We start from the raw sequence: 19,478 nt of genomic DNA on the forward strand, positions 1-19,478 counted from the left end.
GAGTACACACACACACACACACATACACATACACACACACACACACACACACACACACACACACACTCACACACACACGTTGCCAGGAGCCGAATACTTGACAGAAAAAAAAAAAAAAACACTTGGGTGAATATATACTTGATCACAATCATTATAAACTTGTATGAGAAGCTAAGAACCATAGATGAGACATCACCGCCATAACATTGTTGTTGTAATTATGAGTAGTTACTGTAACTACATTGTTGTTGTAATTATGAGTAGTTACTGTAACTACATTGTTGTTGTAATTATGAGTAGTTACTGTAACTACATTGTTGTTGTAATTATGAGTAGTTACTCACACATAACATTGTTGTTGTAATTATGAGTAGTTACTGACACATAACATTGTTGTTGTAATTATGAGTAGTTACTGACACATAACATTGTTGTTGTAATTATGAGTAGTTACTGACACATAACATTGTTGCTGTAATTATGAGTAGTTACTGACACATAACATTGTTGCTGTAATTATGAGTAGTTACTCACACATAACATTGTTGCTGTAATTATGAGTAGTTACTCACACATAACATTGTTGCTGTAATTATGAGTAGTTACTCACACATAACATTGTTGCTGTAATTATGAGTAGTTACTCACACATACAATATTCACATGCTCATACACTTTCTTAATATTTAATGAAAATCAGGAAACCAAAATCAATCGTTCATTCTGTATAAACAGTAACACCTGGGTTTTTGTGTATCAAAATATTGTGAGAGAAGATAACGTCACAGACTCACACCTGAGAGTGCTTCTGGCAGCAGTTTCTGGCAGCAGTTTCTGGCAGCAGTTTCTGGCAGCAGTTTCTGGCAACAGTTTCTTGCAGCAGTTTCTTGCAGCAGTTTCTTGCAGCAGTTTCTGGCAACAGTTTTATTATGCAGTTCAGTTGTTGTATCCTGTCACTTCTTAAACAAAATATAAGAAATAATTGATGGAATAAGTCATATGAATATTATGCTTACCAGTGAGAAATTGTTAACTTTACATAGTCAAGTGTTACGCCAGGCTGAACATGATCTTCACCAGCCAGCAGAACTGGATGGGAATACCAGTTGCTTGGTGGAGGGCAAGCAGAGAGGCAGCAGCAGCAGCAGCATCATGTGTCTCCTCAAACCTGTTTCAGCCCTGACACTTTCTATTGTTGTGATGAAAATTTTGTCCACCACACTTGCTCAAGGTAATTTTAAACTACAAATCTTTACTTATAAATGATAAAGTGTACTAATCCCAAGTGGGCAACACTTACGATTGAGGTGTAACACTCAAGTGACCAACACCTAGGATTGAGGTGTAACACTCAAGTGGCCAACACGTCATAAGGGTTCTTAAGCGGAGTCATAAGAACATAAGAAAGAAGGAACACTGTAGGAGGCTAACTGGCCCATGTGAGGCAGGTCCAAGTCACCTCCCGGCTCAAATCAATGCCCCACCAAGTCAGGTCAGGTCACATCCACATAAGGAAGGAGCACGTCATCAGACCTATCACCACAAGCTAGTCAGGTTCAACTCACACCCACCCACACCCACTCATGTATTTATCCAACCTATTTTTAAAACTACACAACGTTTTAGCTTCTATGACAGTACTCGGGAGTTTGTTCCACTCATCCACAACTCTATTACCAAACCAGTGCTTTCCTATATCCTTCCTGAATCTGATTTTTTCCAACTTAAAACCATTGCTGCGAGTCCTGTCTTGGCTAGATATTTTTAGTACGCTATTTACATCCCCTTCATTTATTCCTGTTTTCCATTTATACACCTTATTCATATCCTCCCTAATTCTACGCCTTTCTAGAGAGTGCAGATTCAGGGCCTCAGTCTATCCTCATAGGGAAGATTTCTGATACGTGGGATCAACTTTGTCATCTTCCTTTGTACGTTTTTCAGTGCATTTATATCCATTCTGTAATACTGTGGCCAGAATTGAGCAGCATAGTCTAAATGAGGCCTAACCAAGGATATATCGAGTTGAAGAACAACCTGAGGAATCTTATTATTTATGCTTCTTGATATGAAGCTACGGATTCTGTTTGCTTCAACGTGAACACTTACGCACTGTTGTCTTGGTTGTAGATTACTGATAACCAGAACTCCCAAATCATTTCCACAATCAGTAATAATGAGATCTACATTATTTAGTTTATGTGTCATGGTTATTTTTTTGTCCAATGTTAAAAACTTTGCATTTGTCTATATTAAACTGCTTCTGCCACTTCTCCAATTAAATCTTCCTGGAGTTATACAAGAATGGTATACAATACCGACAAGATGAAATTAAGACACATGTGCAAAATCTAGGTATCTTTATTGAAGACGTTTCGCCATCCAGTGGCTTTATCAATACAAATTCTAGGACATAATTTGAAGACAGTAGAACTATATACAAAAGATGAGGTAATCAGTCCCTCAGCCTTGGACGTGGAGTGAATAGCACCAGCCTCCTTGCCTGTGCTCCAGAATCTTCACAACTACGGTGCTCTTCATACCAACTCTAAGTCTGAGGGACTGATTACCTCAGCTTTTGTATATAGTTCTACTGTCTTTAAAGTATGTCTAAGATTTGTATTGAGTGTATTAAAGGTATTTAGTACACTCAACAGCATTTTCACCTTTCCTCCCGTTGTGTACTATATAGTGTCCACTACTCGTTGGAGTATTCTACCTTTTCGACTCTCAGGCAGTGTTCCGAGTTACTCATAGACATCCTGATCAATCTTCGTGAGCTCCCCTCCTTCCTTCAACTTTCAGTCTTATCACTTGGTCCTTCCCAGTTGTCTTTCTGTGATTTGGCTGTATAGCAGTTTTAGCCTAATTCATCTTTCTTTGTTCTTCTCAAAGTGTCGTCCAGCCTTTCTATTTACACATGTTTGTGTCCTGCTATCCTCCTTCCACATTTTCCGGTGTTCTTTGCATTCTTTCTTTCTTCTATGCTCTTGCACTTTTAGATATTTGCCTCCCTGAGTGTACTTACCTAAATGTAGTTGCAGGGGTCGAGACTCAGCTCCTGGAAATGCCTCTTTACTGACTGCCACTGGATCCTCCCTCTCCCTGCTCCATGAGCTTTATCATACCTAGCCTTAAAGCTATATAGTGTTCCTGCCTCCACTACATCGCTTCCCAAACTATTCCACTTCCTTACTACTCTGTGGCTGAAGATATACTTCCTAACATCCCTTTGACTCATATGAGTCTTCAGTTTCCAATTGTGACCCCTTGTTTGTGTGTCCCATCGCTGGAACATTCTGTCTCTCTCCACATTGTCTATTCCATGCAGTATTTTGTATGTCGTTAACATGTCTCTCCTGACCCTCCTGTCCCCCAGTGTCGTCTGGCCGATTTCCCTAAACCTTTCTTCGTAGGATATTTCCCTTAACTCTGGAACCAGCCTTGTTGCAAACCTTTGCACTTTCTCTAATTTCTTGACGTGCTTGACCAGGTGTGGGTTCCAAACTGGTGCTGCATACTCCAGTATGGGCTTGACGTACACCGTGTATAAAGTCTTGAACGATCCCTTAATGACGTACCGGAACACTATTCTCAGGTTTGCCAGGCGCCCATATGCCTCAGCAGTTATCTGGTTAATGTGTGCTTCTAGCGACGTACTTGGTATTATACTCTCCCTTAGATCTTTCTCCTTGAGTAAGGTTTGCAGTCTTTCGCCGCCTAGTCTATACTCTGCGGTTTTCTTTGCGCTTCCCCAATCATCATGACTGTGCATTTGGCATTTACCTGGTCCTTGACTGTTGTCTTCCTCCTGATGTGGCTGTAAAGCAGTTTCGGGTCAGACTTGACTTTCGATGCTATGTCGTTTTCGTACTGTCGCTGGGCCTCCCTCCTTATCTGTGCATGCTCGTTTCTGGCTCGTCGACTTATCCCTTTGTTTTCCTGAGTCCTTTGCCTTCTGTACTTTTTCCATTCTCTAGAGCACTTAGTTTTTGCCCTCCTATACCTTCGGGTTAACCAAGGGCTCGTACTGTTCTTCCCATTATTTCTGTTACCCTTGGGAACAAACCTTTCCTCTGCCTTCTTGCATTTTGTTGTCACATAGTCCATCATTTCGTTTACTGACTTTGCTACTAACTCTCTTTCCCACTGAACCTCCTGCAGGAAGGTCATCATACCTGTGTGATCTCCTCTTTTATTATTTGGCTTTTCCTTTTCTACTCCTGTTACCCTCTCCACTTGTAGCTCTATGATGTATTCAAAGCTTAGAACCACGTGGTCACTAGCTCCCAAGGGGCCTTTCATATGTGATGTCCTCAGTGTCTGAGCAACTCAGGGTGAACACAAGGTCCAGTGTTGCTGGGTCATCCTCCCCCCTCTCTCTGGTAGTGTCCCTAACATGTCGGTGCATGAGGTTTTCCAGTACCACATCCATCATCTTGGTTCTCCATGTTTTGGGACCCCCATGTGGCTCCAGATTTTCCCAGTTAATCTCCCTGTGGTTGAAGTCGCCCATAACCAGTAACTTCACTCTTCTCGAGTGAGCTCTTCTTGCCACCTCAGCTAGTGTGTCCACCATTCCTCTGTTGCACTCACATTCCTCTCTTGGCCCCAGTGGAAACAAGTAAGGACCCCAGTGGAAATAAGTCACTCTGTCTGACTTTTTTGGGTTATCCTAGGTTCTCTACACATGTGCTGCTATGTATGATAATTCTACGTAACTGTATTTGTGTATACCTGAATAAACTTACTTACTTGCAGTTCTATGATGGGTTATACATCACTGCAATGACTACCTTGTGTTCCCCAGACTGAACTGCACCTACTATATAATCCCTTTCTCCAGTCTCGTCCATTCCTTCCATTTCTTGATAACTCCACCGATTTTTAATTAGCAATGCAACCCCTCCTCCCCCTCTGCTCCTTCTATCTTTTCTCAGGATCTGATATCTGGGTGGGAAGATTGCATCTGTTATGGTCCCCGTGAGTTTTGTTTCTGTGACTGCTATGATGTCTGGGAACATCTACTTGATTCTTTCATGCCACTCCTCACATTTATTCGTTATTCCATCCGCGTTCATGTACCAAACCTTCAACTTCTTTTCTGTAACTGTGATCCTAGGAAAATGGTGGGTTAAGGGTAGCAGGTGCCCTGGTGGGGCCTATAGGGGGTTGCTGTGGGGTGGGGCCTGTGATGTGGGGGGTGGGGGCAGAGGGCCTATGGGGGGTTTTAGTGGGGGGTGGGGTGGGTGTTTATGTGTGTGTGTGTACTCACCTTATTGTAGTTGCATGGGTCGATTCATAGCTCCTGGCCCCACCTCTTCACTGGTCACTACTAGATCAACTCTCTCCCTACTATATGAGCTTTATTATACCCTTTCTTAAAGCCATGTATGGATCCTGCCTCAACTATACTGCTCTCCAGACTATTTCACTTACCGACAACTCTATGATTAAAGAAATACTTCTTAGCATCCCTGTGACTCATCTGAGTATTCAACTTCCAGTTATGACACCTTGTTGCTGTGTCCCATTTCTGAAACATCCTGTCCCTATCCACTTTGTCAGTTCCTCTCAGTATTTTATAAGTTGTTATCATGTCCTATTACTTCTGTCATCAAGTGTTGTTAATTAGATTTCCCTTAACCTCTTAACCTCCTTAACTACGGGACAAGTTTTCATGCAAACCTTTGCACTTTCTCTAATTTCTTGACATGCTTGACCAGGTGTGGGGTACCAAACTGGAACTGCATACCCCATTATGGGCCTGACGTACACGGTGTACAGTCTTGAACTCTTCCTAATTGAGGTATTGATGCGCTATTCCTAGATGTGCTCGGTATTATACTTACCCCAGTATCTTTTTCCTTGAGCGAGGATTGCAGTCTTTAACCCCCACAGACTGTACTCTGCCTGCGGTTTTCTTTCACCTTCTCCAATCTTTATAACTTTGCAGGAGCCAGTTGTTGGACCAGGCTTGTAGACTGTCTATATATGTTACCCAAGAAAAGTATCTTGAAAGATAATGTAGAATATAACTTTGGTTTATCAGTGTCTTGCATTAGGAACAATATTAGGCGAGAAGTTAATAATGAACTGAATGTTACTGGAATGGAATTAGAAGCCTGAGTAGATCTGTAACCCACTCTGATAACATAATGTGATAATTACGTTCATTAAACACCTTGCAATGTAAACAGACTGACTGATGTTGTAGTGGCCAGGCTTAGGCTTAGGTGGCCTGGTGGCTAAAGCTCCCGATTCACACACGGAGGGCCCGGGTTCGATTCCCGGCGGGTGGAAACATTTCGACACGTTTCCTTACACATATTGTCCTGTTCACCTAGCAGCAAATAGGTACCTGGGTGTTAGTCGACTGGTGTGGGTCGCATCCTGGGGGACAAGATTAAGGACCCCAATGGAAATAAGTTACACAGTCCTCGATGACGCACTAACTTTCTTGGGTTATCCTGGGTGGCTAACCCTCCGGGGTTAAAAATCCGAACGAAATCTTATCTCTCTTATCTTATCTGGCAGTTGGACAGATACACAGATGAGGTTCAAACCAAATGTGGTCAGGCTTATGGTCACTGTCTTGAACTCTGTGTTTAATTATCCACTTATTGAGGAATAACCTATGTGACATATCAAGATATCTTACTGATGAAAATAATATACTAGATATATTAAGAAAATTTCCTAAATTTCCTAAATTTGTAACAGATAAGTGAAGTGTAGATATAAATCCAGATGTATTCCTGTTAACACTTTGAAGGTCTAGTTCCTAGATCTTTTGTGTGCCCATATGTCTTCACGCTACGATATGGGGTGCACAATATGTCTTCACGCTACGATATGGGGTGCACAATATGTCTTCACGCTACGATATGGGGTGCACAATATGTCTTCACGCTACGATATGGGGTGCACAATATGTCTTCACGCTACGATATGGGGTGCACAATATGTCTTCACGCTACGATATGGGGTGCACAATATGTCTTCACGCTACGATATAGGGTGCACAATATGTCTTCACGCTACGGTATGGGGTGCACAATATGTCTTCACACTACGATATGGGGTGCACAATATGTCTTCACGCTACGATATGGGGTGCACAATATGTCTTCACGCTACGATATGGGGTGCACAATATGTCTTCACGCTACGATATGGGGTGCACAATATGTCTTCACGCTACGATATGGGGTGCACAATATGTCTTCACACTACGATATGGGGTGCACAATATGTCTTCACGCTACGATATGGGGTGCACAATATGTCTTCACGCTACGATATGGGGTGCACAATATGTCTTCACGCTACGATATGGGGTGCACAATATGTCTTCACGCTACGATATGGGGTGCACAATATGTCTTCACGCTACGATATGGGGTGCACAATATGTCTTCACGCTACGATATGGGGTGCACAATATGTCTTCACGCTACGATATGGGGTGCACAATATGTCTTCACGCTACGATATGGGGTGCACAATATGTCTTCACGCTACGATATGGGGTGCACAATATGTCTTCACGCTACGATATGGGGTGCACAATATGTCTTCACGCTACGATATGGGGTGCACAATATGTCTTCACGCTACGATATTGGGAGCACAATAAACTAGTTGTTTAAGAGGCAAAATTTCAATGTATCTTGTAAAGTGAATAAAGTGCGGAGGTTTGCAACAACACTAGGTCTAAAACTAATGGAAATGACCTACAAGAATTTTTTTCATCCTCAGGATATCGGGAAATGAAATTTAAAGTAAAGACAAGAAGAGAGATGATTGCGTACCTATCCAGAAAGTGTGAGAAATTCATGGCATAAAAAAATAAGTCAATGATTAACCCAGAAATACAAAGAGGAAAATAGTAGATTTTACCGAGAATGAAAATTAATAAAAAAATTGAGAACAGCAGAAAAGGAAGAAGAGAGGAGCCAGAAAGGAACTTACATGAGAAGCGAAGTTCAGAAAAGTTGTTAAAATAATATGGCAGGGAAAGTCTAGTCTGTATAGGAACTACGTTAGTTATATTATAGGTAAGACACCAGTAAATCCCAAGTGATAAGACTGGAATGACAGTCAACAATGAGTTATAGAAAGTATTTAGAAAAGTGTTCGTTGTGAAAACAGTGACATCACAAGATTATGACACACACACACACACACACACACACACACACACACACACACACACACACACACACACTCACAGGGAGATCGATTGGGAAAACCTGGAGCCTCATGGGGGCCCCGAAACATGAAGAGCCAAGATGATGGATGTGGTACTGGAAAACCTCATGCTTCAACACATCAGGGACACTACCAGAGAGCGAGGGGAGGATGACCCAGCATGACTGGACCTTGTGTTCACCCTGAGTAGCTCAGATATTGATGACATCACATATGAGAGGCCCCTCGGAGCTAGTGACCACGTGGTCCTGAGTTTTGATTACATAGTAGAGTTACAGGTGGAGAGGGTAACAGGAGTCGAATGGAAAAAGCCAAACTATAAAAGAGGAGACTACACTGCGGGAGGTGCAGTGGGACAGAGAAATGGTAGGAAAGACAGTAAATAAAGTGATGGAGTATGTAACAACAATATGCAAGGAGGCAGAGGAAAGATTTGTTCCCAAGGGCAACAGAAACAATGGGATGACCAAAGCGAGTCCTTGCTTTACCCAAAGTTGCAGGGAGGCAAAAACTAAGTGCATTAGAGAATGGAAGAAGTATAGAAAGCAAAGGACCCAGGAAAACAAGATCAGTCGAAGAGCCAGGAACTAGTATGCACAGATAAGGAGGGAGGCCCAGCGACAGTACGAAAATGGCGTAGCATCGAAAGCCAAGTCTGACCCGAAACTGCTGTTTAGTCACAATAGGAAAAAGACGACAGTCAAAGATCAGGTGATCAGGCTGAGGAAAGAAGGTGGGGAACTCACAAAAAACGATCAAGAGGAATGAGAGGAGCTCAACAGGAGATTTAAGGAAATATTCACAGTGGAGACAGGAAGGACTCTGGGAAGACAGGACAGAGGGGGACACCAACAGGAAATAGACCAACAGGTGCTGGACGATGTGCACACAACTGAGGAAGATGTGAAGAAGCTGCTAAGTGACCTTGATACCTCATAGGAAATGGGACCAGACAAGATCTCCCCGTGGGTCCTCAGGGAGGGAGCAGATATACTGTGTGTGCCATTAACCACAATCTTCAACACATCCCTTGAAACTGGGCAACTACATGAGGTATGGAAGACGCAAATGTAGTTCCCATTTTTAAAAAAGGAGACAGAAAAGAGGCACTAAATTACAGACCAGTATCACTGACCTGTATAGTATGCAAAGTCATGGAGAAGATTATCAGGAGAGTGGTGGAGCACCTGGAACGGAACAAGATTATGAACGATAACCGGCACGGATTCATGGAAGGCAAATCCTGTGTCACAAACCTTCTGGAGTTCTATGATAAAGTTACAGAAGTGCGACACGAGAGAGAGGGGTGGGTTGATTGCATTTTCTTGTACTGCAAGAAGGCATTCGACACAGTACCTCACAAGAGACTAGTGCAGAAACTAGAGGATCAGGCACGTATAACAGGAAGGGCACTGAAATGGATCAGAGAATACCTGACAGGGAAGCAACAACGAGTCATGGTACAGGATGAGGTATCACAGTGGGCACCTGTGCCGAGTGGGGTCCCACAGGGGTCGGTCCTAGGACCAGTACTATTTCTGGTATATGTGAACGACATGATGGAAGGGTTAGACTCAGAAGTGTCCCTGATCGCAGATGTGAAGTTAATGAGGAGAATTAAATCAGATGAGGACCAGGCAGGACTTCAAAGAGACCTGGACAGGCTGGACACCTGATCCAGCAACTGGCTTCTTAAATTCAACCCAGCCAAGTGCAAAGTCATGAAGTTTGGAGAAGGGTAAAGAAGACTGCAGACAGAGTATAGACTAGGTGGCCAAGGACTGCAAACCTCTCTCAAGGAGAAAGATCTTGGAGTGAGTATAACAACGAGCATGTCTCCGGAGGCACACATCAACCAGATAACTGCTGCAGCATACGGGCGCCTGGCGAACCTGAGAATAGCGTTCCGATACCTTAGTAAGGAATCGTTCAAGACACTGTACACTGTGTACATCAGGCCCATACTGGAGTATGCAGCTCCAGTTTGGAACCCACACCTGGTCAAGCACGTCAAGAAATTAGAGAAAGTGCAAAGATTTGCAACAAGGCAAGTTCTGGAGCTCAGGGGTATGTCCTACGAAGAAAGGTTGAGGGAAATCGGACTGACGACATTGGAAGACAGGCGGGTTAGGGGAGACGTGATAACGACATACAAAATACTGTGTGGAATAGATAAGGTAGACAGAAACAGGTTGTTCCAGAGAAGGGACACAGAAACAAGGGGTCACAATTGGAAGCTGAAGACTCAGACGAGTCATAGGGATGTTAGGAAGTATTTCTTCAGTCATAGAGTCGTCATGAAGTGGAATAGCCTAACAAGTGATGTAGTGGAGGCAGGAACCATACATAGCTTTAAGACGAGGTATAACAAAGCTCTGGAAGCAGAGAGAGAGAGGACCTAGTAGCAATCAGTGAAGAGGCGGGGCCAGGAGCTGTGTCTCGACCCCTGCAACCACAATTTGGTGAGTACAATTAGATGAGTACACACACACACATCGAGCAAATAACTGCTGCAATACGTATATGTGCGCCTCCGAAACCTAAGAATAGCGTTTCGACACCAGAGTAAGGAATCATTCAAGACACTGTGCAACGTAAACGTCAGGTTCATATTGCAGTATGCAGCACCAGTATGGAACCCACATCTTGGCAAGAATGTCAAGAAATTAGAGAAAGAGCAAAGGTTTGGAACAAGACTACTCCCGGAGCTAACAGTTAGGTTATACGAGAGAGAGAGAGAGAGTGAGATGATAATGCTGGTGCAGTAGTAAGGATGAATTGGAGGGTGTTGGCACCTGGAGAAGAAGTTGATATCCTTGGGGTGAAATTTGACTCCAAACTAACCATGAAGAACCATGTTGCAAATCTTGCAAACAAAGCAGGCAGGAAGCTTACAGCACTTCGCCGTATCTCGCATCTGCTTGACAGTAGGGGTTGCAAGATTCTGTACGAGGCACAAGTACGCTCACACCTTGAGTATGCTCCACTTTCTTGGTTTGCCTGCCCCCCTCCCTCTCATCTGCGACTGCTTGACAGAGTAGATAACAGAGCAAGACATCTCATCTCTCGCCTGGACCCATCTTGGATAGACCTGTAATTTCAGCAGAGCCTTCAACACAGGAGGGATGTGGGTGGCCTTACTGTTATGTACAAGGCCAATATTGTCAAAGTACCACACTTGGATCCACTTCGAGGACAGCGAGAAACAAGCTTTTATGCCACAAGACGGGCAGAAAGCAAAAACTTCACTGTGGCTGTACCCTTCTCCAGGACATCACTCCATCTGAGATCATATATACCCAGGATGACTCGAGTATGGAACAGCATAATGATGTCAACGAGATAAAGTCAGTTGATCAAATGAAAATGCTGGCCCACAGATGGCTCCAACTTCATCCTGTTCCCAATTGTATGTCTCATAACAATAAAAATGCTTTCAAATGAGCTTATGTAGGTAAGAGCTCTTAGCTTACCAATGAAGTTGAGAATCCTTAACCTGTAAATAGCTAGTCAACAATGCTAGCGATCCTTAACCTTGTCAAACCCTGTGTAAAAAAAAAAATGGGAAATCAACCTGATGACACTGGAGGACAGGAAGGATAAGTGGGGACGTGATAACGACGTATAAAATACTGAGAAAACTGCAAACAAACCATACCAACGGCGGGGTTAGAACCCGCGATCAGAGTCTCAAAACTCCAGACCGTCGCGTTAGCCACTGGACCAGCTAGCCACAATAAGATTCGTCCAACTAGATAAATTTCTACACCATAGGAAGGTTAGCACAGGCAACACTGTGACCACAAATGCAAGTTTTTACAGACGAATCTCCAGCTAGCGTGGCCGTGACGAACTCTAGCTCAAGTCCAGTGGCTAACGCGACGGTGTGGAGTTTTGAGACTCTCTGATCGCGGGTTCTATCCCCACCCGTGGTATGGTTTATACTGAGAGGAATTGACAAGGTGGATATGGACAGAATGTTCCGGAGATGGGACACAGCAACAAGGTGTCACAACTGGAAGTTGAAAGCTCATATGAATCACAGGGATGTTAGGAAGTATTTCTTCAGTGGTGGATTTAAGAAATGGAAGAATCTGGAGAGTAATATAGTGGAGGCAGAATATATACACAACTTTATGAATACGTATAAGGTTCTCGCAGCCAGAAGAAAATGAAACCTGTGGCGGACAACATAGAGGAGGGGCCAGGAGCTAAGACTCGATCCCCGGCAACTACAAATACCTTAGTATACAAAAAAATGCGACCTAATCGTTTCAAGTTATTCGATGTAGAGTCGAGAACAATATTAGACGAAGAGAAGGTGAACACTGACAAGTGTACACCAAGTGTACACCAACATGTGTACACTACCACCAAGTGTACACCAACATGTGTACACTATCACCAAGTGTACACCAACATGTGTACACTACCACGAAGTGTACATCTATATGTGTACACTACCACCAAGTGTACACCAACATATGTACACTACCACCAAGTATACACCAACATATGCACACTACCACCAAGTGTACACCAACATGTGTACACTACCACCAAGTGTACACGAACATGAGTACACTACCACCAAGTGTACACCAACATGTGTACACTACCACCAAGTGTACACCAACATGTGTACACTGCCACCAAGTGTACACCAACATGTGTACACTACCACCAAGTGTACACCAACATGTGTACACTACCACCAAGTGTACACTAACATGTGTACACTACCACCAAGTGTACACCAACATGTGTACACTACCACCAAGTATACACCAACATGTGTACACTAACACCAAGTGTACACCAACATATGTACATTTCCACCAAGTGTACACCAGCATGTGTACACCGCCACCAAGTATACACCAACATGTGTACACTAACACCAAGTGTGCACCAACATGTGTACACTACCACCAAGTGTACGCCAACATGTGTACACTACCACCAAGTGTACACCAACAACAAGTGTACACCAACATGTGTACACTACCTCCAAGTATACACCAACATATGTACATTTCCACCAAGTGTACACCAGCATGTGTACACCGCCACCAAGTGTACACCAACATGTGTACAATACCACCAAGTGTACACCAACATGTGTACAGTACCACCAAGTGTACACCAACATGTGTACACTACCACCAAGTGTACACCAACATGTGTACAGTACCACCAAGTGTACACCAACATGTGTACAATACCACCAAGTGTACACAAACATGTGTACACTACCATCAAGTGTACACCAACATGTGTACACTACCACCAAGTGTACACCAACATGTGTACACTACCTCAAAGTATTCACCAATATTTGTACACTTCCACCAAGTGTACACCAACATGAGTACACTACCACCAAGTGTACACCAAGTGTGCACCACCAAGTGTACACCAACATGTGTACACTACTACCAAGTGTACACCAAGTGTACAACAAGTGTACACCAAAAAGAAGTGTGCACCAATAACAAGTGTTCACCAACATGTGTACACTACCACCAAGTGTACACCAAGTGTACACCACCAATTGTACACCAAGTGTACACCAACATGTGTACACTACCTCAAAGTATTCACCAATATTTGTACACTTCCACCAAGTGTACACCAACATGAGTACACTATCACCAAGTGTACACCAAGTGTGCACCACCAAGTGTACACCAACATGTGTACACTACTACCAAGTGTACACCAAGTGTACAACAAGTGTACACCAAAAAGAAGTGTGCACCAATAACAAGTGTTCACCAACATGTGTACACTACCACCAAGTGTACACCAAGTGTACACCACCAATTGTACACCAAGTGTACACCAACATGTGTACACTACCAACAAGTGTACACCAAGTGTGCACCACAGTGTACACCAACAAGTGTACACCAACAAGTGTACACCACCACCAAGTGTACAGTGTACACCAGCAAGTGTACACCACCACCAAGTGTACAACGACTAATGTACACTACTAAGTGTACTCCAACAAGCGCACACCACCGCCAGGTATACAAGTGTACACCATCACCAAGTGTACACCGACAACAAATGTACACCACCAAGTGTACAAGTGTACACCACCACCAAGAGTGCACCAAAAAGTGTACAAGTGTAAACCAAGTGCACAACAATTGTGTACAAAATGTACACCAAAAACAATTGTACAAGTGTGCAAAAAAGTTTACACCAACATGTGTACACCGACAAGTGTACACAAACAAGTGTACACAAACAAGTGTACACCAACCAGTGTACACAAAATGTACACCACCAAGTGTACACCAACATGTGTACACTACCACCAAGTGTACACCAAGTGTACACCAACAAGCGTACACCAACATGTGTACACTACCACCAAGTGTACACCAAGTGTACACCACGAAGTGCACACCAACAACAAGTGTACACCAAGTGTACACCAACCAGTGTAAACCAAGTGTACACTACCAAGTGTACACCAACAACAAGTGTGCACCACCAAGTGTGCACCAACAAGTGTACACCACCAAGTGTACACCAAGTGTACACCACCAAGTGTACAAGAGTACAACAACAAGAGTACACCACCACCAAGTGTACATCACGAAGTGTACACCACCAAGTGTACACCACCAAGTGTACACCAACAAGTGTACATAGACAAGTGTACACCAACAAGTGTACATCAACAACAAGTGTACACCACTGTTACGCAGAAGTGGGATAGCTAGGGGCTTGAGCCTTGTCTAAGGGTAAAGATAAAAGTTACCCACATCTCAAGCATAAACTGGCCACCCAGGGCTATCCCACTCAAAACAGAAAGCGCTAAATCAGTATTTGTTACGTCAATGGGTTAGTTAACAGAGGGTTAGGCAAAAATCCTAGTTAGGAAAATATATCTATTTATTCAATATAACACTATATACACACTCTAGAAACGCCTTCATTTATCTTCTATCCTAAACGCCTAAATAACGGCACAAGAAGCAGGCAGCTGGAGTCCAGCCACCATAACACTAGGCCTAGTCAGTGCCAGGCCGTCACTACTCCACTACCAACCCCATTTCTTATTTCCTCACTCCTCCCACAGCACCCTGACCATGTCAGAGCCTAGAAGAGCATACAGGTAAGCCATAGAAGACCGTATGGCTTGAGTTAGCTAAACATAAGGAGTACACAACTACAAACTTAGCTTAAATACACAGCATCTCCGACGCCAGCCTCCACACCATGCTGACTCCACATGACTCCCACCAGCCATGCTTACCCCGCATACCCAAACATAGTTGGAAAATAAATCCCTAGCAGGATTTCTTTATAATTATAGGCTAACCTACTTTACAGTGCCCCCAAAAGCACATTATTAATTATAAAATTATTCATTACAATTATAACATTCATAATATTATGGCACACTTCTCCACTATATGTATATTACAATGTAATGCAGAACCCTGCATAACAACCACCAAGTGTACACCACCAAGTGTACACCACCAAGTGTACACCACCAAGTGTACACCACCAAGTGTACACCACCATGTGTACACCACCATGTGTACATCACCAAGTGTACACCACCAAGTGTACACCACCAAGTGTACACCACCATGTGTACATAAGAATAAGAACATAAGAATGTAGGAACACTGCAGAAGGCCTACTGGCCCATACGAGGCAGGTCCTTATCAAAACGACATCTACCTAATCAAGTGTACACCACCATGTGTACACCACCAAGTGTACACCACCAAGTGTACATCACCAAGTGTACACCACCATGTGTACACCACCAAGTGTACACCACCAAGTGTACACCACCAAGTGTACATCACCAAGTGTACACCACCATGTGTACACCAACAAGTGTACACCACCAAGTGTACACCACCAAGTGTACATCACCAAGTGTACACCACCATGTGTACACCACCAAGTGTACACCACCACCAAGTGTACAAGTGTACACCAACAAGTGTACACCAGCAAGTGTACACCACCACCAAGTGTACAAGTGTACACCAACAAGTGTACACCAGCAAGTGTACACCACCACCAAGTGTACAAGTGTACACCAACAAGTGTACACCAACAAGTGCACACCACCACCAAGTGTACAAGTGTACACCAACAAGTGTACACCAGCAAGTGTACACCACCACCAAGTGTACAAGTGTACACCAACAAGTGTACACCAACAAGTGCACACCACCACCAAGTATACAAGTGTACACCAACAAGTGTACACCACCACCAAGCGCACACCAACAAGTGTACACCAACAAGTGTACACCACCACCAAGTGTACAAGTGTACACCAACAAGTATACACCAACAAGTGCACACCGCCACCAAGTGTACAAGTGTACACCAACAAGTGCACACCACAACCAAGTGCGCACCAACAAGTGTACACCACCATCAAGTGTACACCACCAAGTGTACACCAACAAGTGCACACCACCACCAAGTGTACACCAACAAGTGTACACCATCAAGTGTACAACAATTGTATACAAAGTGTATACCAAACTCAAGTGTACAAGTGTACACCACCAGCAAATGTACAATTGTATACAAAGTGTATACCAAAAACAAGTGTACAAGTGTACAACAAGTGTACACCAACAAGTGTACACCAACAAGTGTACATCAACAAGTGTACATCAACAAGTGTACACCAACAAGTGTACATCAACAACACAAGAGAGAAAGAAGTGAAGACAGTACTGAGTTAAGGTGATAATTAAGAAACATCAATACTGGATGTCGTCATGTTGGTATTTTTGGTCTGTCTTCCGGTGCTGGAAGTTGTTCATCAAGCAGCTGTTCTCAGGGGCCTCTATAAATACACTTATCAATATATTCTTCACTATCGCATGTTATTCACGTGTTAGTGACAACAACATGTAGTTAAACTGGATCTGTCTGTCATCTCACAGTAATACTGACACTTTTTCCAAGGTTTTTCTCATGAGTTTCAGAAACAGTTACCGAGGTGTTTTGGTTTACTTTCTGAGATGTTAATAAAGTTGCGATGACTATTCTTAGGGAAAATTTAGTGTGATGTTACCTCAGTTATCATCTTCACTTCTTCTTGTGAGGTGTGTAGAGTTTCCTTTCTCTTTTGCTGTCTAGTATGGTCACTGTCTATAAAGAGAACAGCGTGTGTGGTTGTGTGTGTATGTCTGAATGTATATGTATGTGTATGCGTGTATGTATGTGTGTGTATATATGTGTGTGTATGTGTACTCACCTAATTATGGTTGCAATGGTCGATCCACAACTCTTGGTCCCGCCTCTTCATTGGTCGCTACTAAGTCACTCTCTCTGCTCCATGAGATTTATCATACCTCTTCTTCAAGCAACGTATGGATCCCGCCTCCACTACATTACTTTCCAGACTATTCCACTTCCTGATAACTCTGTGACTGAAGAAATACTTCTAAACATCCCTGTGATTCATATGAGTTTTCAACTTCTAACTGCGTCCCTCGTTGTGTCCCATCTCTGATACGTCCTGTCTCTGTCCATCTTGTCGATTCCTCTCAGTATTTTATTCGTGGTTATCATACCCCCCCCCCCTATCTCTCCTGTTCTGCGATGCCGTCAGGTCGATTTCACTTAACTTCTCCTTGCAGAACATGTCCCTTGGCTCCAGGACTAGTCTTGTTGCAAACTTTGCGCTTACTCTAATTTCTTGGTGTGTGTGTGTGTGTGTGTGTGTGTGTGTGTGTGTGTGTGTGTGTGTGTGTGTGTGTGTGTGTGTGTGTGTACTCACCTAATTGTGGTTGCAGGGGTCGAGATTCAGCTCCTGGCCAAGCCTCTTCACCGACCGCTACTAGGTCCTCTCTCCCCCAGCTCCATGAGCTTTATCATATCTCGTCTTAAAACTATGTATAGTTCCTGCCTCCACTGCATCGCTTGCCAGACTATTCCACTTCCTAACTACTCTATGACCGAAGAAACACTTCCTAACATCCTTGTGATTCATCTGAGTCTTCAGCTTCCAATTGTGACCCTTTGTTCACGTGTCCCATCTCTTGAACATCCTATCCTTGCCGACCTTGTCGATGCCTCTCAGTATTTTATATGTTGTTATCATGTCTCCCCCGTCCCTCCTGTCCTACAGTGTCGTCAGGTCGATTTCCCTTAACCTCTCCTCGTAGGACATGGCCCTTAACTCCGGGACTAGTCTCGTTGCAAACCTTTGCATTTTCTCTAATTTCCTGACGTGCTTGACCAGGTGTGGGTTCCAAACTGGTGCTGCATACTCCAATATGGACCTAATGTACACGGTGTACGGAGTCCTGAACGACACTGAGATGTCGGAATGCTATTCTTATGTTTGCTGGTCGCCTATATGCTGCAGCAGTTATTTGGTTGATGTGCGCCTCAGGAGAGGTATTCGGTGTTATACTCACCTGAAGATGCTTTTCCTTGTGTGAGGTTTGAAGTCTTTGGCCCCGTAGACTGTATTCTGTTTGCTGTCTTCTTTGCCCTTCCCCGATCTGGACCAGGCCTGTAGCCTGTCAAGATCTCTTTGTAGTCCTGTCTAGTCCTCCTCCAATTGAATTCTCCTCATTAACTTGACATCGTCTGCAAAAAGAGATACTACTGGAGTCTATTCCTTTCATCATGTCATTCATATATACCAGAAACGGCACCACTCCTAGAACAGAAATCGTGTAGAACCCCGGTCGTCACAGACGTCCACTCCGACCCCTCGTTAAGTGCCCTGACTCGCTGCTGCCTTCCAGTCAGGTATTCTCTGATTCATTGCAGTGCCTTCCCTGATATTCCTGCCTGATCCTCCAGATTTTGCACTAATCTCTTGTGTGAAACTGTGTCAAAAGCCTTCTTACAGTCCAATGCAATCTACCCACTCCTCTCTCTCTTGTCTTACTGCTTTCACCTTGTCATAGAACTCCAGTAGGTTTGTGATATTTTCCCGTCCCAAAATCCGTGCTGATTGTTGGTTTTAAGCTTATTCCTTTGTACGTGCTCCACCAGAGTGGTGGAGCACCTAGAAAGAATAATATTATCTATGACTTTTCATTCTATACATGTCATTGACACTGGTCTGTAGTTTAGTGTTGCGTATCTGTCCCCTTTTTTAAACATTGAGTTTACATTTGCTATCTTCCATACCTCAGGTAGTCCCCCAGTTTCAATAGACGTGTTGATTGTTGTTTGTGGTACACAGTGAACCTGCTCCCTCTCTCGGGATCCATGGAGAGATGTTATCCGGCCCC

General features: G+C 43.6%; 1 protein-coding gene across 1 annotated transcript in view; it reads left to right on the top strand.

Moving 5' to 3' along the window:
• The first annotated feature begins 1,088 nt into the window (after window positions 1-1,088).
• The window catches only part of LOC138853978 (venom protease-like), a 170,066-nt gene continuing 151,676 nt past the window's right edge, over window positions 1,089-19,478 (top strand). Inside the window, exon 1 of the mRNA XM_070094223.1 lies at window positions 1,089-1,231. Coding sequence (XP_069950324.1) covers window positions 1,153-1,231 — 79 coding nt within the window. The 5' untranslated portion in view covers window positions 1,089-1,152. The remainder of the gene's footprint in view (window positions 1,232-19,478) is intronic.

This window comes from Cherax quadricarinatus, chromosome 44, assembly GCF_038502225.1.
Source record: "Cherax quadricarinatus isolate ZL_2023a chromosome 44, ASM3850222v1, whole genome shotgun sequence".
Taxonomy (NCBI): domain Eukaryota; kingdom Metazoa; phylum Arthropoda; class Malacostraca; order Decapoda; family Parastacidae; genus Cherax; species Cherax quadricarinatus.